Source organism: Rhinoraja longicauda, chromosome 20 (assembly GCF_053455715.1).
Source record: "Rhinoraja longicauda isolate Sanriku21f chromosome 20, sRhiLon1.1, whole genome shotgun sequence".
Classification (NCBI taxonomy): domain Eukaryota; kingdom Metazoa; phylum Chordata; class Chondrichthyes; order Rajiformes; family Arhynchobatidae; genus Rhinoraja; species Rhinoraja longicauda.
The window spans coordinates 23,521,786-23,546,574 of NC_135972.1; the positions used below are offsets into that span (position 1 = coordinate 23,521,786).

At 40.9% G+C, this 24,789-nt stretch overlaps 2 protein-coding genes across 9 annotated transcripts; one reads left to right on the forward strand and one right to left on the reverse strand.

The window, feature by feature from the left end:
- Positions 1-2,384: 2,384 nt before the first annotated feature.
- Positions 2,385-8,640, reverse strand: uqcc6 (ubiquinol-cytochrome c reductase complex assembly factor 6). Of its 6 annotated transcripts, none has more exons than XM_078417222.1 (3): positions 8,533-8,640; positions 5,160-5,296; positions 2,385-3,248 (listed from the first exon to the last, which is right to left on the reverse strand). In XM_078417222.1, exons 1-3 carry the CDS (start codon positions 8,549-8,551, stop codon positions 3,153-3,155), a joined length of 252 nt encoding a protein of 83 aa, XP_078273348.1. In that variant the 5' UTR covers positions 8,552-8,640; the 3' UTR covers positions 2,385-3,152. The 6 variants fall into 6 exon arrangements, with proteins under 6 accessions (XP_078273348.1, XP_078273349.1, XP_078273353.1 ...); XM_078417223.1 differs by having other exon boundaries at positions 5,160-5,293; positions 8,533-8,610; XM_078417227.1 differs by lacking the exon at positions 8,533-8,640 and adding an exon at positions 7,219-7,501 and having other exon boundaries at positions 5,160-5,293.
- LOC144603657 (G/T mismatch-specific thymine DNA glycosylase-like) lies at positions 8,116-24,762 on the forward strand. 3 transcript variants are annotated; one of them, XM_078417218.1, is made up of 10 exons: positions 8,116-8,474; positions 8,565-8,644; positions 10,885-11,117; positions 16,602-16,671; positions 17,068-17,203; positions 17,280-17,362; positions 17,833-17,927; positions 18,559-18,730; positions 19,783-19,908; positions 21,710-24,762. In XM_078417218.1, the coding sequence occupies exons 1-10, from the start codon at positions 8,434-8,436 to the stop codon at positions 21,814-21,816; spliced, it is 1,143 nt and encodes a 380-aa protein (XP_078273344.1). In that variant the 5' UTR covers positions 8,116-8,433; the 3' UTR covers positions 21,817-24,762. The 3 variants fall into 3 exon arrangements, with proteins under 3 accessions (XP_078273344.1, XP_078273343.1, XP_078273347.1); XM_078417217.1 differs by having other exon boundaries at positions 21,707-24,761; XM_078417221.1 differs by having other exon boundaries at positions 10,888-11,117; positions 21,707-24,761.
- The last annotated feature ends 27 nt before the right edge of the window (positions 24,763-24,789 follow it).

Sequence of the window (24,789 nt, forward strand, 5' to 3'; positions counted from 1 at the left end):
TGTTACACTGATTGGAAATCGCCTTGCCAATGCCAACATGATCCATTATTATTTCAATTGTATAGAACATCTTTGGTTAGACCTGTGAATTACTTCAGAGCACAAATTTTCAGTATTGAAAATGGTGTCTTGGCCATGAAACAATGAAATCCAGACACTAATTCTCCAACCCACTCTTACCTCGGATCTAACTTTTGGCCCCCCATGTAAGCTCAACATTTTGGGTATGACCTGAAATACAATACAATACAATACATCTTTATTGTCATTGTACCCAGGGGTACAACGAGATTGGGAATGCGCCTCCCATACGATGCAATAATTTAGGTAATTTAGACAGCAGCAACCCAACGAAACGAAACAGTTGTAACAGTTTTGGACAGGGTAAAGTGCAAGTTGATCTATGCATTGTGGCCATCCGGCTCAGCAGGACCGGTTCATAGCAGCTATGGCCCTGGGGATGAAGCTGTTCCTGAGTCTGGAGGTGCGGGCATAGAAGGCCTTGTATCGTCTGTCCGATGGAAGGAGTTCGAACAGACTGTTCCAGGGGTGTGAAGAGTCTTTGTGGATGCTGGTGGCTTTTCTGAGGCATCGTGTGTTGTAGATGCTCTCCAAGTCTGGTAGCTGTGTTACCCATTCCTTTTCTCTGAAGGGTCTCGACCCGAATCATCACCCATTCCTTCTCTCCAGAGATGCTGCTTGTCCCGCTGAGTTACTTCAGCATTTTGCATTTACCTTCGATTTAAACCAGCATCTGCAGTTCTTTCCAAGACATATATTCCTCACCCTCCATACCCCTATATATTTAAACTTTGTCCTTCCTTACAGCTATTCCCTCTAGTATTAATTTCCATCTTGGGAGAAAAAGGGTATGACTGTCTACCCTACCTATGCCTCATAATTTTGTACTTGTATATATCAATTCTCCCCTTAACCTCTGGCATTCCAGAGAAAACAAGTGAGTCTGTCTAACTTCCCCCTGTAGCTAATCCCCCTAAACCAGGCCATGTTTGCCTTTTCCTGTTTATAGCTTGATGCTAATAACTCAGCTCTTTAAACAGTATACCTATTTAGTGGCTTGCTAGATTATTTCAGAAGGTAACACAATCAACATTAGTGTAGGCCAAAAGGGCAGATGAAGGACAGATTTCCTTTCCTGAAGAACCTTCAGAGTAGTCTAAAGAAGGGTCCTGACCTGAAATGTCACCCATCTATGTTCTCCAGGAATGCTGCTTGTCCCACTTTGCATCTCATTAATGCTCTAGATTTCTTTAAACAGCGTATTGAGTTTTCTTCACCTTTTTATTCAAGCTAATGAAAGCAGAGTTAACAAAGGATAATGGTTAAATTACTTGATTACTTAAAAGAAGATTGGTTGATAATCCACTAGTTCAACTACTCTGATCGAGAAACGTGTTTAAAGCCTGCAAGGGTAGTTTAAATTTATGTAATTGAAAATGATTTTTTTAAATTGCTCATCCAAGTCTGAAACTGTTGGGTCTGAAGGAAGTTGACTAAATAAATTTCTCATTTCCATTCTAAAGGCACATCCTTTTAATCTGAGGCTGTGCCCTCTGATCTTTGACTTTCCCACTACTGGAAATATCCTCTGACAAACTGACCTTGAAACATCCACTCGATCTAGTCCTTTCATCATTCGGTAGGTTTCAATGAGATTCCCCCTTCAAACTCCAGCGAATACAGGCACAGAGCCATCAAACATTCCTCATATGTTAGCCCAGAACTGCTCACAATATTCCAAATATGGTCTGACCAGCATCCATTGAAGCCTCAGCACCATTTTGTGCTAATGTTTTATTTTGTAGTATTTTTACTGCCTTACAGAATGTGTATAATTTAAGAATAATTTGTGTTGTTTTGGGGTGTTGCAATGCTGCTGCAAGCCAGATTTTCATCATGCCTGTACCTCAGGACTTGTCTTGATATTGGGAACCTCTTACTTAGATCCAGGTATTAAAAGATGATGAGAGAGACATTAAAGCACTTTCACTTAATGTGGAGCTGTGTCACACCAAGCTCCCACAAAGAGCAACATGATGGCTGTAACCATTTCCAGTGAGAATTGAAAGATGAATATTGACCATCTTACTGGAGATTAATCCCCATTCTCCATGGGTATTTTGTCTGCAAAGCTTCATTTTTTGTACCGTAGGGATTATAGGCCTAGCTGTGAACCAGTGTGATAAAGTATAGGTCCAAATACCTTGCTAAGAGCTACTGATGTTTTCTTTGAGCAAATACTAGATTAAGTGATACCAAATAAATGCCATAATCAGCTGTGACTGCATATAAACCTGGGTAATCAGTGACCTTGAACAAAAGCAAACATGCACAAGTTCAATTATATTTATTTGTAATGTACTTTCTAGAAACCTTTACACAACCTCAGAGTAATGTGTGCTGTGATGAACAATGAATATTGTTGGACTTGAATCACATAAAATGGCAGCAGAAACATGGTGACTCTTGTGCACTGTCAGTGTAGTCTTCTATTTTTGCACTCTTGTGCTTCAGAATGATTGAGCCTATGCAGAGTATGATTTTTTTTTTAACTGAACTGTATACAAAACAGGAATTTCACTGTACCTAGGTGCATGACAAAGTACCATTAAAGCCATTCAGATTTGGCTTAATTTAATTCAGCAGAACATTTGTACATTTCCCATATATTTTCCCTCAATATTCTTGCATTCTTGTTAAAATCTGCTTATGAACTTTAATATCCAGTTTTACATTAGATTCAATTAAGAGTGCAGGTGTTTGTATTGAATCACTTTGTTTTAAATATTTTTCGGTGAACATCTTTTTTGTTCACCTTAATAGAAGGGCTGCAAGAATTTCTATTTTAGAATGTCATGGTACAAAACATATTCAATGATTGCTCTGATCTGCTTGTTTCCTTTTAACACAAGTCACTGGTCAGAATCAATGGTAAATAAGTGTTAAGGTTCTGCTAACATTAAGTTGAACATTAAGTAAATTACCCTTTTCCACTTTAACCTCAAGGTAATAAAGTAACTGCCATCTTTGAAGGTGTTTGAAAGTAAATAGAGAAAATCAAGTTCATGGATGCAAATGATTCTTTGGCTGCCGAATATATTACACGGGACACGTCTTCTGTTTCACTTCTTTCAATGCTTTTGTGAATTATGAGTCTGGATTTCATTTTTCAATCCCAGAAGTTCTGTTTTAAGCTCACCTGGCTTTGGTGGAATTTCTGGTATACTCTTCAAAATAAAATTTGGAAATTAAAGTTTAGCAGGGAATAGAAGTTTTAACAGATCATTGTTCATAAAGTTAACTAAAAACAGAGTTGGAATGAACAGTAAATGAAACTCAATGCAATGGTTATTGTTAAAGGTCCACTAATGATTCCTGAATGCTCACTAATGAACCATTTGAATTCTCTTAACTTTGCCAATGATGTTGCAACTATTTTCCTTACTATTTCCAGATATTCACCAATATATCACTTCCTCATCCTCCCGAATAAACCTAGTAACATTAGCAAATTTGCGGATGACACAAAGCTGGGTGGCAGTGTGAACTGTGAGGAGGATGCTTTGAGGATGCAGGGTGACTTGGACAGGTTGTGCGAGTGGGCAGATGCAGTTTAATGTGGATAAATGTAAAGTTATCCACTTTGGTGGTAAGAACAGGAAGGCAGATTATTATCTGCATGGTGTCGAGTTAGGAAATGGGGAAATACAAAGATCTGGGTGTCCTTGTTCATCAGTCACTTAAAGTTAGCATACAGGTACAGCAGGCAGTGAAGAAAGCTAATGGCATGTTGGCCTTTATGACAAGAGGAGTTGAGTATAGGAGCAAAGAGGTCCCTCTGCAGTTGTACAGGGTCCTAGTGAGACCGCACCTGGAGTACTGTGCAGTTTTGGTCTCCAAATTTGAGGAAGGACATTCTTGCTATTGAGGGCGTGCAGGTTAACTAGGTTAATTCCCGAAATAGCAGGACTGTCTTATGTTGAAAGACTGGAGCGACTAGGCTTGTATACACTGGAATTTAGACGGATGAGAGAGGATCTTATTGAAACATATAAGATTATTAAGGGATTGGACACTTTAGAGGCAGGAAACATGTTCCCAATGTTGGGGGAGTCCAGAACCAGGGCCCAGTTTAAGAATAAGGGGTAGGCCATTTAGAATGGAGATGAGGAAAAACTTTTTCACTCAGAGTTGTAAATCTGAAATTCTCTACCTCAGAAGGCAGTGGAGGCCAATTCTCTGGATGCTTTCAAGAAAGAGCTAGATAGAGCTCTTAATGATAGCGGAGTCAGGGGGTGTGGGGAGAAGGCAGGAATGGGGTACTGATTGTGAATGATCAGCATGATCACATTGAATGGCGGTGCTGGCTCGAAGGGCCAAATGGCCTACACCTATTGTCTATTTACAAAACATACAAGAAAAACAGGAAATGCTCAGTTTGTACAAACCCTGAAAACGAGTTTCATTACATCAACCACATGCTTCAAGTAAAGAACATAAAACAGTACAGCACAGGAACAGGCCCTTCTCCCTATAATGTGCCCAACATGCCAAGTTAAACTGAACTCATCTGTCTGTACATGATCCATATCGCTCTATTCCCTGCACCTCCATATGCCTATCTAAATGCTTTTTAAACATCACTATTGTATCTGCATCCACCACCACCCCTGGCAATGTGTTCTGGGCCCCCATTATGTGTGTAAAAGACTTACCCGCCAAATCTCCATGAAAACATTCCACCTCTCACCTTACAAGTTATGCCCAACAGTGTTCGACATTTCCTCCCTGGGAAAAAGATTCTGAACATCTATGCCTCTCAAAATTTTATATACTTCTATCAAGTCTCCCCTCAACCTCCGATGGTCCAGAACAAACAATCCAAGTCTATCCCACCTCAAAGAAACATTTGAAATCTCTGTTGCATTTACTTGCAGAAATTGAAAGTTAAAGGAAAGAAGTAAAACAGCTAATAACTGGAGAGTGATTATCAGTCCACATCATAGATACAAGGTAACAACAGTCACCAGAGTGCATACTTATTGCTCACCAACCCAGGACTATTAAATGGAATGATGCAAGACTAAAGATACTGGATAGACAGAAGATAAACAGAATGTGTGAGAGTTCTCACTCACCAGATCCGGTCTGTAGTATCTGTGCACTACTTCTGCTCCTGCAAACATTGTCAGGATGCTTGTCCCCAGCATGGTTAAATAACGGAACCAGGAGACCCCTGCTGGCATCTTTATTTGTACATAAAGTTTCCTTGCTACTGTGTGAAATAGACATTAGAAATCAAAATATCAATTGACAACTTTGTTCAGATTATACTGCAGTTACCAGATGTAGTGTGCCGATGACAGAAAATCAGCTTTAGTTGAAAGATACAGCGTGGAAACAGACGCTTCGGCCCACCAAATCCATGCCAACCAGCGATTACCCATGCACTAGTTCTATCCTACAAATTAGGGACAATTTACACAGGCCAATTAACCTACAAATCCTGCCCGTCTTTGAAATGTGGGAGGAATCCGGAGCACCCGGAGAAAACCCACACGCTCACCGTACAGACAGTACGTGTAGTCAGGATTGAACATGGGTCTCTGGCACTATAAGGCAACAACTCTACTGCTGCATCAAGCGCTAAATGTTGTACCCTTTATCTTTACTTTTGTAACTTTGTCTGTGCCAGACACATGACGACTCTTTGTGCACATTGTGTATTGTATGCAAATACAAAGGATTTCACTGTACTAGGTACATGTGACAATAAAGTGCCATTGACTGGCACCCTTACCACTCATGTGGCCCTTTGGGGTGATTTCCCTTCCTTCATTCGAGAGGCGTCTCCACCATACCCTCCCCACAATGTGCAACTGCAGGAGGACCCTAGACTGTGGTCCTCCCTCACAGAGACAGTTGTGTGTAAACTGAAACAAATTCGCCTCACCGACTGCCCACAACCCTCCCTCCAGTCGCACTGTCGTCAGCCCCACACCATTCGTTCCACTGCTCTGAACACGACTTTACTTCATCCTGGCAAACTGCTTAAGAATGTCTATTGCATTATTATTGTCGGTTTGTTTGCTTTTTGATAAATACTGTTGTTTTTTTTGTCTACTTACTATGGGTTTTACAGAGTAATATGTTTACATATCTGTTGTGCTGTTGCAAGTAAGAGTTTCGTCGTTGTTTCTGGACATATGACAATAAAACACTTGGGGAAAAAACGGAGCCTGGCAAATTCACTTCATACCAACTGATCACTCTGGGTGAGAAAGGGAACAGATGATTCCTCCACTGTCAGCGAAGCCAAACACAAATTGGGGGAACAGCACCTCATATTTCACCAGTTGGGAAGCGTATAACCCAGCGGTATGAACATTGATTTCTCTAATTTCAAGTAACCCTTGCATTCCCTCTATCTCCGTCCCTCCCCCACCCTAGTCGTCCTACTAGTTTCACTGTCGTTCAGTTGAGTTTCACTGTTCACCTTCACCGCAGCCAACATCGGGCCATTGTTGTGGCCTCCACATTTCCTAGATCATGGTTGCTTTTTGCATATCTTCCCTGCTTCATTTAGAAACATAGAAAATAGGTGCAGGAGTAGGCCATTCGGCCCTTCGAGCCTGCACCGCCATTCAATATGATCATGGCTGATCATCCAGCTCAGTAACCTGTACCTGCCTTCTCTCCATACCCCCTGATCCCTTTAGCCACATCTAACTCCCTCTTAAATATAGCCAATGAACTGACCTCAACTACCTTCTGTGGCACAGAATTCCACAGACTCACCACTCTCCGTGTGAAGAAATGTTTTCTCATCTCGGTCCTAAAAGACTTCCTTCCCCCTTATCCTTAAGCTGTGACCCCTGGTTCTGGACTTCCCCAACATCGGGAACAATCTTCCCGCATCTAGCCTCTCCAACCCCTTAAGAATTTTATATGTTTCCATAAGATCCCCCCTCAGTCTTCTAAATTCCAGCGAGTACAAGCCTAGTCTATCCAGTCTTTCTTCATATGAAAGTCCTGCCATCCCAGGGATCAATCTGGTGAACCTTCTCTGTACTCCCTCTAAGGCTAGAATGTCTTTCCTCAGATTAGGCCTTATATATCTCTCTCTATTTACCTTCTATATCTCTCGTTTCCTTTTCCCCTGTCCGAAGAAAGGGCTTGAGTCGCCCGAAACGTCACCTCTTCCTTCTCTCCAGAGATGGTGCCTGTCCCGCGGAGTTACTCCAGCATTTTGTGTCTGTCTTCGGTGTAAAGCAGCATCTGCAGTTCCTTCCAGCACTCTCCTTGTCCGGAACCACCGAGGTCGAAGGGAGGGAGGAAAGATACTAGAGGAACAAGATGGACCACTCCGTTGCAATCGCCTATCCTGCAGTGTAGTTCGCAAAGGAGCGGAACGTCCGCCATTTTAGTAGGCAAAACACGCCGTTCGGTATGCCTCTCGCCGTGTAATCAGTGTTTGGGGGGAACAATATGTGTTCCATTATTATGTGTTTAATATACCATTAAAATTCAGAATATATCTTATCTATCAATTCACAGATTTTTGTTATTTTTCTTTTAAAATGTTTCTGCAAGTTTCTGCCTACTAAAATGGCGCCATGACATGCTACGGTTTTTAGGGTGGAGTGGTCTATCTTGTTCTTCTAGTATTATAAGAAAATAACTGCAGATGCTGGTACAAATCGATTTATTCACAAAATGCTGGAGTAACTCAGCAGGTCAGGCAGCATCTCGGGAGAGAAGGAATGGGTGACGTTTCGGGTCGAGACCCTTCTTCTAGTATCTTTGGGAGGGAGCGAGGGGGAGGTGCATTGCCCTGCGCAGCCGTTGGGCTCCACCATCTTTGAAGAAAGAGGGGGGGGGGGGGGGTTGACAAAAACCGGTTAATAAATTGTCTTTGAGCTCATTTAATACCAAAACGGTTGCGTATTGCCGTGATGAAATCTTATATTAATTCAGAATCAATCCATTTAGTCTGGTATTGTGCCTAGGATGTGCAGAATATGTTTTGCTGTAATATGTAGATCCCCTGTCCGGGGAGGTGAGGGAGTCGGGTAGTCCCTGCCGTGGTGACTGTGCGGCCCCGTGGTGGGGACACGGATGCCGGTGAGAGAGAGCGACGTCAATGAGTGAAAGCGGGCCCCGGCGTTAGTGAAGGAGAGCGGCGCCAGTGAGGGCCCCGGCGTTAGTGAAGGAGAGCGGCGCCAGTGAGGGCCCCGGCGTTAGTGAGGGAGAGCGGCGCCAGTGAGGGAGAGCGGCGCCAGTGAGGGCCCCGGCGTTAGTGAGGGAGAGCGGCGCCAGTGAGGGCCCCGGCGTTAGTGAGGGAAAGCGGCGCCAGTGAGGGCCCCGGTGTTAGTGAGAGAGAGAGCGGGCCCCGTCCGCCCGCCCGCCATCATGGAAGCGCAGCCGCCGCCGCCTGGATACGGCCAGCACTGGTGAGTGAACCAGCGAGCCAGGCCTCTCTCCGCCTTGCCTTTGGCCTACTCCACTCACCCAATCTTTCTCTCTCCATCTCCCTCACTCAGGTACCACGATTCGAGCCAGCAGCCCATGGCCGTCCCGCCGCCCGGGCTCCTACAGCCGGCCGCCGAGGAGGCTGCACCGGGTAAGTGAGGCTCGCCCTTCAGTACAGCACTATTCGTGTTTAATGTTTATAACTTCATGTTTATAAATAAATAATTTCTTATAAATAAATAATACATACTTTTAGAAAGGAGATGAGGAGGTATTTCTTCAGCCAGAAGAGGGTGATGAATCTGGAATATTGGCTGTGGAGGCCAAGTCATTGGGTATTTTTAAAAGGTGGAGATTTATAGATACTTGATAAGGGTGTCAAATGATGCCGGGGGAAGACAGGAGAATGGGGTTGCGAAGGAAAGATAGATCAACCATGATTGAATGGTGAAATAGGCTCCATGGGCTGAATGGCCTAATTCTGCTCCTATGACTTATGAACACACAAACAAGCCCTTGCCCATGCCGACCAAGGTGTCCCATCTGCCCTGTTTGGCCCATATCCCTCTCAATCTCTCCTTCCCATGTACCTGCCCAAGTGTCTTAAATGTTGTTATTTTTCTGCCTCAACTACCTCCTCTGGCAGCTCGTTGCATATACCCACCACCCTGAATTAAAAAGTTACCCCTCGGGTTCCTATTAAATCCTTCCACTCTCACCTTAAACCTATGTCCTCTGGCTCTTGATCCCCCTACTCTGGATAAAAGAGTGTGTATCCACCCCATCTATTCCCCTCGTACCTCTATAAAATCACCCCTCGGCCTCTTGTGCTCCAAGGAATAGTGTAACAGCATCACCCGAGAGCTCAGGCCCTTAAGATCCGGCAACATCCTCGCAAATCTCTGCACCCTTGCGTAGGAAGGAACTGCAGATGCTGCCTTGGGAGGTAGAGCTGACTACCTCCTCCCTCGACTCTGTCCAAGGACCCTGACAGTCCTTTCAGGTGAGGCAAAGGTTCACTTGCACTTCCTCCAACCTCATCTGCAGTTCCAGGTGTGGACTCCTATATATCAGCGATACCAAGCACAGGCTTGTCGATCGTTTCACTTAACACCTCTGCTCAGTCTGTTTAATGCTACATGATCTCACGGTTGTTAAACGCTTTAATTCCCCCTCCCATTCCCATACTGATCTTCTGTTCTGGGCCTCCTCCAATGTCAGAATGAGGCACAACACAAATTGGAAGAACAGCACCTCATTTTGCTTGGGCAGCTTACAATGCAGCGGTATCAATATTGACCTCCAACTTCAAGTAACCCTTGCTTTCCGATTAAATTTTATCTTTGTATGCTTTGTTGTCACCTTCTCCTAGCTAACAATGATCTATTGTACATTTTCCTTGAGCTGCCTCCCCTTTGATGTCTCCTTTTCACACTGAACCCTTCCATATCTCTGTCTCCCTCTCCCCTGACTCAGTAGGAAGAAGGGTCTCGACCCGAAATGTCACCCATTCCTTCTATCCAGAGATGCTGCCTGTCATGCTGAGTTACTCCAGCATTTTGTGTCTATTCTCTGAACCCTTTCCAGCTTATCTACATCCTTCCTATAATGGGATAAGCAAAACTGAAGGACACAAAGTGCTGAAGTAACTCAGCAGGTCAGGCAGCATCTTTGGAGACCCATGCAATGTTTTGGGTCGAGACAAAACTGAACACAATATGCAAATCTGGCCCCACCAATGTCTTGTACAACTGTAAAATAACACCCCAACTTCTTAACTCAATATCCTGACTTATGAAGACCAATGTATCGAAAACCTTGACCACGTTATTAACCTGTGATGCCACTTTTAAGAAAGCATGTAACTACACTCCAATTTGGCTCTGTTCTTAAACACTTCCCAGGGACGTACAGTTGACTTTTTCTGAACAGTGTATTTACGGATGGATACTGATATGCAACATTATATGCTACTCGATTGTAGTGATGTGGCACTTCCCAGCTGTATGGAAATTCAACTCAACACTCCCTTTTTCTGCTGAATAATACAGATTACAATACAATATGTAACAAATCTGTAAATGCAGTGAATAGACAGAATTCTTAGTCACTGTAATATTCTATTAACGTAATTATTTTGCCACGGGCATGAAGTTAACATATATCTAGGATGATTTTAACCAGTACATTTAGAGGTTATTTTGAATTTTGTAAATAATTTTAACATTTGTAATCCGCAAAAATTATTCTACGTTAAAGTATATTTAAAGTCAAATTTTATGTCTGCAATGAGCTAGAGGGATTTCTGAAAACTAATATAAAGCTTTCAGAGAAGTGATGTTATGATGCCGATGATGATAACAATTCAGAATTAGTGATGTGTTTGTTTAGCAGCTCCAAAACGAAAAAGAGGAAGACCAGCAGGAACGCAGCAAAAGAAATCTGAGGGAGCAGGAACTAAACGAGCCAAAACAGAAGGAAAATCTAAGGGAAAACAAGAAAAAATCACAGATTCTTTTAAAACTGTGAAGAGAAAAATTGATCGATTCAACGGAACTAGTGAAGCTGAGCTTTTGGCTAAAACCTTACCAGATATATTGACCTATGGCTTAGACATTGTGATTGTAAGTAATGTTTCTTCTAAATTTGATTGTACCAAGTTAAATGCTCATAACATTATTCGTGATCGTGTCCCATATCTTAATTTTGAAAAGATTCTTGAAGGAATAAATGCAATGGCTGGCCCTCCTCTGTCCATTGCTCCTCCTGTCCTCTGCCACCTAGGGGTGCTAGTGATCTTTTTATCAATGTTCAGTGTTTTTGAATCCATAGGTCTTAATCAAATTTCTAACATGGTAACTGTCCCACTAACTAAATTGTTAAATATTTTAAAACATGTTTCTCTGTATGGATTGCCAGCTGGTATTGGTTCCTCTGTTCTAGAATGATGTTCTAGAATAGTAAATTTCAAAAGCTCTTTAAATTCAATAGTCAGAGCCTAAAGGTTAGAATTTTTTTCTGGTGCTGCTTCAAAGATGGAAAAGGAAAATAAATGAAATTAATAGAAGGGATTTGGAAATAATTTTAAACCCCAAAAGCTGTTCTTGAACTATATACTCAGACAAGTTTTGCAATCTCCTTTTTTCATGCTGAGATGCTTAAAATAAGGATGGTGGTTTAATGTAATCCTGTTTTATAAAATTAAGCCTGAATATTGGGAAACGGAAATCATACTCGCAAGATCCGAAATGTGATATTATGGTATTAGAGATTCCATAATAGGAGCACTTTGTGGTGCAAATTCACAATTCTCTTCCCTTTGAGTTCATTACCCTCCCAACCTTTAATAGACAATAGGTGCAGGAGTAGGCCATTCAGCCCTTCGAGCCAGCACCGCCATTCAATGCGATCATGGCTGATCACTCTCAATCAGTACCCCGTTCCTGCCTTCTCCCCATACCCCCTCACTCCGCTATCCTTAAGAGCTCTATCCAGCTCTCTCTTGAAAGCATCCAACGAACTGGGCTCCACTGCCTTCTGAGGCAGAGAATTCTACACCTTCACCACCCTCTGACTGAAAATGTTCTTCCTCATCTCCGTTCTAAATGGCCTACCCCTTATTCTTAAACTGTGGCCCCTTGTTCTGGACTCCCCCAACATTGGGAACATGTTATCTGCCTCTAATGTGTCCAATCCCCTAATTATCTTATATGTTTCAATAAGATCCCCCCTCATCCTTCTAAATTCCAGTGTATACAAGCCCAATCGCTCCAGCCTTTCAACATACGACAGTCCCGCCATTCCGGGAATTAACCTAGTGAACCTACGCTGCACGCCCTCCATAGCAAGAATATCCTTCCTCAAATTTGGAGACCAAAACTGCACACAGTACTCCAGGTGCGGTCTCACCAGGGCCCGGTACAACTGTAGAAGGAACTCTTTGCTCCTATACTCAACTCCTCTTGTTACGACGGCCAACATTCCATTGGCTTTCTTCACTGCCTGCTGTACCTGCATGCTTCCTTTCATTGACTGATGCACTAGGACACCCAGATCTCGTTGAACTCCCCCTCCTCCTAACTTGATACCATTCAGATAATAATCTGCCTTTCTATTCTAACTTCCAAAGTGAATAACCTCACACTTATCTACATTAAACTGCATCTGCCATGTATCCGCCCACTCACACAACCTGTCCAAGTCACCCTGCAGCTTTATTGCATCTTCCTCACAATTCACACTACCCCCCAACTTAGTATCATCTGCAAATTTGCTAATGGTACTTTTAATCCCTTCGTCTAAGTCATTAATGTATATCGTAAATAGCTGGGGTCCCAGCACCGAACCTTGCGGTACCCCACTGGTCACTGCCTGCCATTCCGAAAGGGACCCATTTATCCCCACTCTTTGCTTTCTGTCTGTCAACCAATTTTCTATCCATGTCAGTACCCTACCCCCAATACCATGTGCCCTAATTTTGCCCACTAATCTCCTATGTGGGACCTTGTCGAAGGCTTTCTGAAAGTCGAGGTACACCACATCCACTGACTCTCCCTTGTCAATTTTCCTAGTTACATCCTCAAAAAATTCCAGTAGATTTGTCAAGCATGATTTCCCCTTCGTAAATCCATGCTGACTCGGAATGATCCCGTTACTGCTATCCAAATGCTCAGCAATTTCGTCTTTTATAATTGACTCCAGCATCTTCCCCACCACTGATGTCAGACTAACTGGTCTATAATTACCCGTTTTCTCTCTCCCTCCTTTCTTAAAAAGTGGGATAACATTTGCTATCCTCCAATCCACAGGAACTGATCCTGAATCTATAGAACATTGAAAAATGATCTCCAATGCTTCCACTATTTCTAGAGCCACCTCCTTAAGTACTCTGGGATGCAGACCATCAGGCCCTGGGGATTTATCAGCCTTCAGTCCCATCAGTCTACCCAAAACCATTTCCTGCCTAATGTGGATTTCCTTCAGTTCCTCCATCACCCTAGGTTCTCCGGCCCCTAGAACATTTGGGAGATTGTGTGTATCTTCCTCAGTGAAGACAGATCCAAAGTATCTCGCTACCTCCAGAAATTGGTGCAGTCGGGGAGAGAAAGTGAGGTCAAGGAGGATCTGAACAAGAGTAAGCATTTTAAGATTAAGGTATAATTTAACGCATGCAGCTTAAATTAAAGGGGGCGGCACGGTAGCGCAGCGGTAGAGTTGCTGCTTTACAGCGAATGCAGCGCCGGAGACGCAGGTTCGATCCTGACTACGGGTGCTGCACTGTAAGGAGTTTGTACGTTCTCCCCGTGACCTGCGTGGGTTTACTCCGAGATCTTCGGTTTCCTCCCACACTCCAAAGACATACAGGTATGTAGGTTAATTGGCTGGGTAAATGTAAAAATTGTCCCTAGTGGGTGTAGGATAGTGTTAATGTACGGGGATTACTGGGCGGCACGGACTTGGAGGGCCGAAAGGGCCTGTTTCCGGCTGTATGTATATGATATGATATGATATGATATGATAAAGAGCAAGCCAAAGAGTATTTGGTGAATGGGACTTAATATTAGGATATGGGGAGCAAGGTTTTTATTTGCCTCAAGGATATAATAATGAAAATGGCCAGGAATATTCTGAACTCATTTAGATGTAAAAACAGGTGATCATTTTGTAGATTTTAATTGTGACCTTGGGGGCTGCTTTGGGACATTTCATTATGTTAAAGATGGCTACATAAATGCATAGTGTTTGCTAATTGTAGAACAGCAGCTCTAGTTTCTCAAAGCAAATTTCTAGTCTAATAAACCCCAAGGGAGCCCAGGTGTTTCCGTGCTATATTTGAATGACAGTGCATGAATCACAATACAGCATCACTTGTGTAATTACATCTGCAGTAATAGTAGAAAAGATGAGATCTGCTACAATACTCTCAACCAATGCAAATGAAACCTATAAATGTGGAGAAAATTAAGTTTAAAAACAATCGGTGCAGAAAGAGTACCCTGCGATGTTTACTTTGGTATCTCTAAGATGGAATATACTTAACTAGTTTTTAATTGCCTCCATAGAATTTTAATCTGCTTTTTTAATAAATCAAAATAATTGCGCAGCAATAGACAATAGGTGCAGGAGTAGGCCATTCGGCTCTTCGAGCCAGCACCGCCATTCAATGTGATCATGGCTGATCATTCTCAATCAGTACCCCGTTCCTGCTTTCTCCCCATACCCCCTGACTCCGCTATCCTTAAGAGCTCTATCTAGCTCTCTCTTGAATGTATTCAGAGAATTGGCCTCCACCGCCCTCTGAGGCAGAGAATTCCACAAATTCACAACTCTCTGACTAAAAAAGTTTTTCCTCATCTCTGTTCTAAATGGCCTACCCCTTATTCTTAAACTGTGGCCCCTGGTTCTGGACTCCCCCAACATTGGGAACATGTTTCCTGCCTCTAACATGTCCAACCCCTTAATAATCTTATACGCTTCGATAAGATCCCCTCTCATCCTTCTAAATTCCAGTGTATACAAACCTAGTCGCTCCAGTCTTTCAACATATGACAGTCCCGCCATTCCGGGAATTAACCTAGTAAACCTACGCTGCACGCCCTCAATAGCAAGAATATCCTTCCTCAAATTTGGAGACTAAAACTGCACACAGTACTCCAGGTGAAGTCTCACTAGGGCCCTGTACAACTGCAGAAGGACCTCTTTGCTCCTATACTCAACTCCTCTTGTTATGAAGGCCAACATTCCATTGGCTTTCTTCACTGCCTGCTGTACCTGCATGTTTCCTTTCAGTGACTGATGCACTAAGACACCCAGATCACGTTGTACGTCCCCTTTTCCTAACTTGACACCATTCAAATAATAATCTGCCTTCCTATTCTTGCCACCAAAGTGGATAACCTCACACTTATCCACATTAAACTGCATCTGCCATGCATCCGCCCACTCACACAACCTGTCCAAGTCACCCTGCAACCTCATCGCAGCTAAAACATCTGATGCTGTAGGTCAGAGTCTATGTACTTGTCGGGAATACCAGCTTGGAGGTGGTCCGAACGAAGCCCCCTTTTATCGAATCACCATTGGCTCTGTTCAGGGATACACTGAGAGATGCTGCGGGGCTTTTTCTTCTTGGCAAAAGAATAATTTGAAAGTGAAATAAGGTATAATATTAGATTAAACTAGCTCTTTATCATCTTTGTTTTTTATAGTTTTGACTTGTTTGGTCAGGTCTTTTCCCCTTTGCTTGTGATAGAACATGTACCCCCATTGAAAAGGAGGATAATTGTAATTTTTGTTAGTGTCTGGAATTTCTGCAATTTCATTCAAAGATTTGGTACAAGATTCCATAGAACCCCTTTGATTACAGGAAGATTTCAGATATGTCTAAGATAATATGTAGACAGGAATTTGAAGTTTGTTTTATTCATGGCTTTCCCCCTTTTTCGTTGCTGGGAATATTGTGTGGATAGGATTGATTAACACCTGCCTCAGGAAAATACTAAACATCTGGAGGAGAGACAAAGTAAGCAATGTGGACCTGTGGAAAAGAACAAGCCAGGATCCCATTGACTTACAAATTTGAAGGATAAAATGGAGTTGGATTGGACACACTCTCAGAAAACCTGCCACAAACATCACCCGGCAAGCCCTGAAATGGAACCCTCAAGGAAAAAGGGAAAGAGGCCGCTCCAGGAACAGCTGGAGAAGAGGTGTCCAGGCAGAAATGTCAGGGAATGGGCTCAACTGGGGAAATCTCGAAAGAACCGCCAACAACCGAGTAAGGTGGAGGACATTTGTCAATGGCCTATGCTCCCTAGAGCAGCAAAGGGCTTAAGAAAAAGAAGAGGAGGGTTGAGTTCAGCTGTGGAGATCTCAATGTGAAATATGCAGCTCCATTGCTAATAATGAGTATTGATCTGCCCTAGTAGCTGCAAGCTCTCCAAGTTGTTACAGTGATCTCTGTGCATACCAACAGCTTTTCTGTCATTGACAAGTTCAGGTAGAATTGAGCAAACCTGATTGCCAAGTATTTTGGCTTTGTATGCCAATTGTTACATTCCAATTATAATTTCCTGTTCAATCTATACCGAGTCTGCTGTTTGTTTTAGATTGGAATTAATCCTGGATTGATGGCTGCGTACAAAGGACATCATTATCCTGGCCCAGGGAATCATTTTTGTAAGTTCCTGCACATACAGAAACATGGGGGGATGCTGTCCGTTATTGCCGATTGTCTACTATAACCGAGTAAAGGATCCGCTCTGACCACTTAGTTGTTTTCAATGGCAAATTTTGTTTTAACAGTTAAAAATGTGTTTTTGTTACTGCAAGCAGAGTTAAGTGACGATTGGAGTGGTTGCTTGACAATTTCAATAGCCTCCGCAGTTTAACCAAAAGCTTGCATTCTTAAAGAGACGGTCTGCTATAACCAAAATCCGTTAAAGAGATCTGTAATAACAAGGGATTATTGTATTTGAGGGTGGTACACTGTTTCAAAAATGGAATATCTAGGTTTAGGAGTTATCTAAAACTATTTTAAAGCTTGCTGTACGCTCAAACTGCTGTCTTCTATAGGGAAGTGCTTATTTCTGTCCGGTCTTATTGACGTGCCTTTAAATCACATGGACGATGGATCTTTACCTGAGAAATATGGAATTGGTTTCACAAACATGGTAGAGAGAACAACACCAGGAAGTAAAGACCTTAAAAGGTGACTAATAAATGTGAAGTAGGTTCATGTTTTAATTTTGCTTGGAATGAAAATGTAACTGCTATTTTTATTCCAGTCAAGAAATTCGGGAAGGAGGGAAAATACTTTTACAAAAGCTACAGAAATATAAGCCACAGATTGCTGTTTTTAATGGAAAATGTAAGTAAGATTATGAAATGGTATAATCAAATTGAGATTTGTCTCTGAAGGCAAATTGATGCCTGAAATTACCTAAGTGCATAAGTGCTGCAGATTGCTATGTAGTGGTGGCTTAAAAGTTCCAACATCATTTACAAGACAATGAGAGAACATTTGGGCTGAATTTAAGAACAATCCTTAAAGAGTTGCCACTTTCGTACTTAGTTTTCCAAGGAATAGGAATATCGTGATAATTAAATGTGTTATTTCATAAATGTCCCAGAAAGAAGAACCCTCAACCCCTCATTTTGACAATTTTGTACATTCTAATGGGTCCAACAAAAAAGGTGTTGGTCAAAATGCCCATTGATGGTATTGACAATAATGTGATTCAATTGAAAAGTATCAGTGCTTCAGAAATTGATAACTGAAATCCAGCTTGTTAATTTGTTGATACAACAAAATTTGACTCTGCTAACCATTTATTACAGGTATTTATGAAATATTTAGCAAGGAAGTGTTTGGAGTTAAGGTCAAGAAAATGGAATTTGGGCAACAGCCGCACAAGATTCCGGAAGGAGAAACCGTAAGACCCTTAATTTTAACTGACTATGGTATATAGAATTCATCTGAAATCCCACCTCTGTCACTCTCTCTCACTTGCCCCAGGGCCATATCCTCACGTAATAAATATTATTAACTGATAATTTTATTTTTGTTGCTGCTTGACTGATTTTGTAGCAATAATCTGTCTTGTCTCCCCCTACATTCAGTGTAACCATTCTGAAAGCACTTGCTTTAGAAATGTGATAGTACAAAACTGTGTGACAATTAGAGTTTGAGGATGCAAAGAGGCTTATAGATAGACTAAGTGAATAGGTGAGGATATGGCAGATGGAATATATTCAGAAAAATGTGGAATCGTCCACTTTAGTAGCAAAAAATAGAAAAGCACTCCACACCGTCACAGGGAGAACGTATAACCTCTGTACAGACGGCACTATTAGCCAGGATCGAACCCAGGACTCTGACGCTGTAAGGCAGCAACTCTAACGCTGCGCCACTTTTCCATCCCATACATTTGCGCGGCAATCTTTTTCGTCCTTTTAGCTCACTTGCCTGTATATAAAGGACAGATCCTCTTTGAGTTGCTTTGCCACTTCCTTTTCCGTCAGCAGACTTTCTGTAAGGGTAAATTATAATAATTTATTTTATAGATGATCTATGTCATGCCCTCTTCCAGTGCAAGGTGTGCACAGTTTCCTCGTGCCCAGGATAAGGTGCATTATTATATCAAACTGAAGGAACTGCGAAATCATTTGAAAGGCATTAAGGGTGCTACAGAGGTCTCGGAAGTTGAATATTCATTTGACTTGCACAAAGCTCAAGGTTAGTAACGTGTTTTTAATTCAAGCAGTTGCCTTTGGATTGGAAATCTTTGAGGGCTAGATCAGTATTCCTAAATTGTACTTTTACATCAGAATTAAAGTAATATTTATGTCTAGATAGTAATACAAGATGCAAAAATGATATGAATGCAATGTACAGTATAAGCAAAAGGTCCACTGTCATTTATATTGAATTTGACAAGAAAATAAATGTAGTTTTCACTAGAATCTGGTTGCTGTCCAGGAAACCATTTGCTACTGCACAGCATTTGGTGCTGTGTTTGACAAATGGATTAATTGAAAGGAAGACCTTGAATTTACCAATAGAATTGCAGAGAACGATCTTGCTCCCTGTATCCTGACAAACTAGTTTTGCCAGATAGAGCGAGTGATTGGCAATAAACTATTAATCAGCTTCTGCAGATTACACAGCTTCTAATTCAGTGCTGTGCCCATCAACAGTTTAACTCTGGGGTTAATCTGTCTGCTCTTTTAATTATATACAAAGTCAGCAATTTCAAATTTAGCACGGGTAATATAGCCCTAACTGATAAATTAACGACAGCCAGATTCCACACTGAACGCTTTTTTTCTCATTTCAATGCAAAAGGAGAACCAGTTCTGGCAAAGCTAGATCTGATAATTTTCCGAGTTGACTAATTAAATAGGGTGGTTATTTCATTAATATGTATTTAGAGGAAAGACCGACTGCTGAAGTGACTCAGCTGGTCAGGCAGCATCTCTACTGAACATGGATAGGTGATGCTTTGATCCAGGGCCTTTCATCAGGCTTGACCGCCCCACAACACCACCTACCAATGTTTTTCAGAGATGCTGCCTGACCCACTGAGTTACTCCAGCACTTTGAGACCCTAAACTTTGTGCACTGTGAAGTTAAATTGTTTGATTCCCATTTGTTGGCGATGAGTAAAAATTATATTCTCTTTCCATTTTATTCATCTACATTAATTAAGTTCTTGGTCAGGCTACAAGCTGGATGGACATTACCTTTGTTAGGAAAAAATAGTCATAATGTTTTGATTCTCCCTCCAGCGGATGCAAAGAAAATGGCAATCAAAGAAGAAAAATATGACCCTGGCTATGAAGCTGCTTATGGAGGTCCACTTGAACATTCCACTGATACCAATGGGCAGTGCAATTTTGCTACGACTGAACCAGGTAACTCTAACTAGGCCATACCTGGACCAATGTGTTCGGTAATTAGTTCAATGTATTGTGTACTCAAGGAAGAAAAAGTGATAAGGATGCAGAAACAAAGCAGAGAAACATGTCTAACTGGGTTGCCCTTGCAGAGAGCAGACACGGGCTTAATGGGCAGAATGGCCTTCCGGCCTGTAACAATTCTGCGAGTGATATTTTCTAGTAACTTGCAGGAACCCCATGGATCTATGACACAAGTATAAAGCTTGGATAATTAAGTTAATACGGTTACTCTAAAGTGAAACATATATACTGTCTTTTTCACAGCTTCATATGTTTTGTATTTATAACAGGAGAATTTTGTATGTTCTATCAAATTACAGTAGTTAGGGATCCAATTTGGCTTGCATGTAATTCCTAAATCACATTATATTGTTAGCCTATGCCTTTGCAAAATAGTTGAACGACGATTACTTCAGCAATCTTCTGATATGTCAGTTACTTTGGTAGTAGAAGCAGAAAACACAGCATTTATGAAGAAGCCACAGCAATTTGGAATGTGGCTATAATATTTATAATATCTTTTAGCAGTCCTTTAGCCAGTTTGCAATTTCCGTGAGTTGGTTTACAGGTGATTGCTATCACTGGCATTAATCAGGGATAGGGAAAAGTATTCAGTCACACTGCATGAGAAACAGCAATGTCACCTACAATCGTTTAACATGAAAACTGTTCTAATAAGGGAAATCTGTAAATATGGGGATTGGGAATAATATTGGAGTTGAGATCAGGTTGGCCATGATCTTATTGAGTGCAGATCAACTAATGACTGGTTAGACATGGTCAGCATGGCCGAGTGCATGGGAGATAGTGCCTCACAAATTTGATTGAATATTTTTGAAGAAGTCTGATGACTGATGAGGACCATGCAGTAAAACATTGTCTACATGGACTTCAAGGCCTTTCACAAGATATTGTATAGTGGGCTGGACTGTCAGGTTGGGTCACATGGGATCCATGGAGCTAGCCAGATGGACACAAAATTAGCTTGAAGGCAAGTGACAGGGTGATAGTAAAATGTTGTTCTTCAGACCAGAGGCCGGGAACAAGTGCTGTCCCACAGGGATTGGTGTTGGGTTCACTGTTCCATTAACAATTTGAATGTGAATTAGGTGGCATGGTTAGTAAGTTTGAGGACTATAAAATTGGTGGTGTGGTGGGCATTGAAAAATGTTATCTCAGATTAATGGAATCAACTGGGCTAATGTACTGATTGAGTTTAATTAAGAGAGATGTGTTGTATTTTGTACGACAAAGCAGGGCAGGACTTGCGCGAGAAATGGTAGGGCACTGGAGAATGTGGCAGTAAATCTATGGTTCCTGAAAGCTACACACTGCCATTTTTTTGTCATTCCTGATGTAGATTCTTTTGATAAAAATTGGATTGCCAACAACTCGGTGTTCTGAAGGATGGTACAAAGCCAACTTTTTGTTTTCTTCGAGAAATTCCTGTGTTTTTGTGGTAATTTGATTTTGAAAATATTGTACAAAACTCAATGATTTCCAGCCTAGCTTCTTAATGTTTGTCTTGAAACAGAAAATGGGAAGTTCAAATTTTTTGGGCATCAAAGATGCTGAAGTTTAGTGACATTAAAATGCTTTCACTATGACTTTACAATTTAATCTTGTAATTTTTTATTTGTTTTCTATTTGTCATACCTTCAGCTTACTATGCTGCTTTTGTTATAGTTGATGAACTATTTTTCAGTTTTAATTTAGAAAGTACTGAGTTACATTGACCAGATTTGTTTTGCAGCAGCAACCAGCAACTCTGAATTCAATGCGGACTCAACGTTTTGTCAAGTTCCTGATGGCCAGTGGATGACCCAGTCATTTACTGATCAGATTCCTTCAATCAACAATTAATGTGTAGTCTCAGGAAGGTTCATCATGAATTGAAGATATTTGCAGAATTTCCAGATTGCTGCAGTTTTAATGCAGTAATAACTCAGTTTTTGAACTGAGGAAATCTTGAATTTTTTTAAACGTTTTAACTCTAGAATTATGTGTAAACCTAATAATATAGTAATGTTCAGAAAGCTGAACTCTTAAACCTTTAGAATTGCCAGAAGTGTTGTATGGGGAAAAGTAGTTTAAATGAAGACTAAAATTTATTTAATATGTTCTGATAGTTATTTTCTTCCTGGAAAAACGTTATTTTGCTCAGCTGTTTAAATTGCAAGGTTGTTAGCCATTAAAATCTTACAATGGGTTTGGTACAGTATAATCTGTACTGGTTGGTCATAGTGGTGGATGTTCAAAAAAAAAAAAGTTCCTAAATCAACTTTTCATAGAGAAATATAGTTTAGTTGGATGCTTATTTGGAGCTTTTGCAATGTATCTTTTTTCAGAATGTGCACACATTGAAATTCTATTAATAGCAGATGCAATCTCAGAATTGGTCAGCTAATTGTAATTTTGGACCAAAAGGTGCTTTTTTTTAAAAATGGATCCAGGTGCCCATTTGTTTATGCAAATTCACTACAAAATCAGCGTTTTTAATTCTGAAATATTTGTTGATTGTTTGGAGTTGCCTAGTTTACTGTCATGTACACAAGGGTGCAATGTAATCCCTTTTTAAGCATGCACCTCCTATACATGATAATGTCAGATTCATCACTGAATGCAAAACGGAAACACTGAAAATTCCATTGAACAAAAATTGTTTATGGCTCTTCATCCTTGGATTTGGACTTCATTAAATGTTACAGATGCTAAAGTTTTATAAAGTTAATAATGTAAAATATCATGTTTTACAACCACATTGATGTTAAAATACATCTTTATGTTAATTGAAGTTGTTTAAGTGAAATCCAAATGATTCTAATTTTGAGAATACATTTTCTTCTTGTGCTATTATTTTGGCCTCCATTCATTGCTCAACAGAAATAATTCTCTTGCAACAGAATTTTGAAATGTCAATTGATACTAGCTTAAAAAATTGACAATGTATGGAAAAAAATAATCGATACTTAGGCAAATTTTAATTGTTTTTAAAAAGATATTTGGAGGAGAGTAAACTGTCTCCAGTGATTTAGGCTTCAATTTTGTTATATTATTAGTAAAAGATGGATTTTTATAAAGTTGTAAAATAATTAAATGGAATGTTTATAATTCTGAATTGCATGCATTTTGGAGGAATTTTCCTTTCAAATTAGTTTATTTTAGAACATTAAATTAAACTTTTGCAACAATTTTTGCATTGGTCCCTAACAGATTTAAATGTAGAAAATAAAGTTTTAAGTGCTTAATTATAGGTGACTGGCTTTGAATTCCATCCCCAAACACAGTGATAATGGAAGTGCACATGGCATTACGTCATTATAGCAACTTTAGCAGCTAATCCTCACCCAGCCCATTTTGCTAAATATATTCTGGCCAGTTACTGAGCACTTCTCTCCATGTGAAAACCGTGGCAGCATTTGGAAGTCAAGGTACCACATTATTCAGGCCCAGGACATTGTATTTCTGGGTGGTAGCACTGTGTCTGAGGTCAATTGTTCCAGGGCCTTTAGGTGCAAAGATGAGGATTGCCTACTCATCATTTCACAGCCTAAATGCCTGATTTTAAAACATTGCCACCAGTTGTAGCTCCTTCATTATCATAGAAAATAGGTGCAAGAGTAGGCAATTTGGCCCTTCGAGCCAGCACCACCATTCAATATGATCATAGCTGATCATCCAAAATCAGTACCCCATTCCTGCTTTCTCCCCATCTTAAGTATCAACATGCTCATTTTTGAGATGTCATTAGTTGTGGATTCTAGCAAAAATGTTAGTGTGGCCAAGTAGTTAAATTGGCTTGAGGCTTGGTCAATGATGCTGTCAGACCATACTCGCCCCTGCCCCCCTGCATGTTACAATAAAGGCGACATTCTTGGGTTAAATTTCAGTCAAATGTGACATCAAACATTGTAAATGCCTTAACCGTTCATTAAGGGGACCGGTGTACCTATATGGGATTTCCACCATTATTATGACTTTTTAAAAACCTGTTGGAATGAAAAGTTCAGGTTAAACCCATGTCACATTTTCAAATGTGAACTGTCTCTACAACTGTATACAATTAAATGTACTTGAAGTGAATGGGCAGCTACTGGAAACTTATGTCGTGTTATTGTTTACTAGTAAATTTGGTGCTCCTCTCGCAAAGGTTCTGAAACTTTGCAAAAAAAAATAAATTCTTTTTTTTAAAGTGTTTTGCTTTATTTCACTTTGGATTCAATTATACAGGAAGGAAACTTGCCCTTCGCTGCAACTCGTCCATGCTGACCAAGCTGCCTACCTGAGCTAACCTTTTGCCTGTTAACGTTAGGCCCATATCTTGCTAAACCTTTTCTGTCAATGTATCTGTCCAAATGTTTTGATTGTACTTGCATCTGCCTCTTTATCTGACAGCTCATTCAATATACCCACCATCATCTGTGGAAAATGTTGCTCCTCAGATCCCCTTTAAACCTTTACTGTCTCATGATTTTATAAACCTCCATCTGGTTACCCATCAACTTCTTAATTCCAGGGGGGAAAAGACCCAGCCTATTTAGTGTCTCCTTATAATACATATTTTCCAGTTTAATGACATCCTTATAGCAAGGTGAACAGAACGCCATGCTGTACTCCCAAGTGTGGTCTCACCAGCATCTTGCACAATTGTAACAGGACGTCCTAGTGCTTGTACCCTGACCAACGAGGGCCAGCATGCCAAATGCCTTCTTCACAACTTTGTCTATCTGTGTTGCCAAGTTTAAAGAAATAGTATTTGTACCTGTAGGGCTATGTTATACAACACTGTCCAATGTGGGTATATGTACTTGTACCTCTACAGGAAGGAACTGCAGG

Excerpts from the sequence above, each read along its gene's own strand:
- LOC144603657 (XM_078417217.1), top strand. The coding sequence starts at position 8,434 with ATGGAAGCGCAGCCGCCGCCGCCTGGATACGGCCAGCACTG. Across the intron at positions 16,672-17,067 it reads TGGCCCAGGGAATCATTTTT|GGAAGTGCTTATTTCTGTCC; the intron begins GTAAGTTCCTGC and ends TGTCTTCTATAG. Across the intron at positions 19,909-21,706 it reads TTTTGCTACGACTGAACCAG|CAGCAACCAGCAACTCTGAA; the intron begins GTAACTCTAACT and ends TTTGTTTTGCAG.
- uqcc6 (XM_078417222.1), bottom strand. Across the intron at positions 3,249-5,159 it reads GATACTACAGACCGGATCTG|AGTATACCAGAAATTCCACC; the intron begins GTGAGTGAGAAC and ends TTTATTTTGAAG.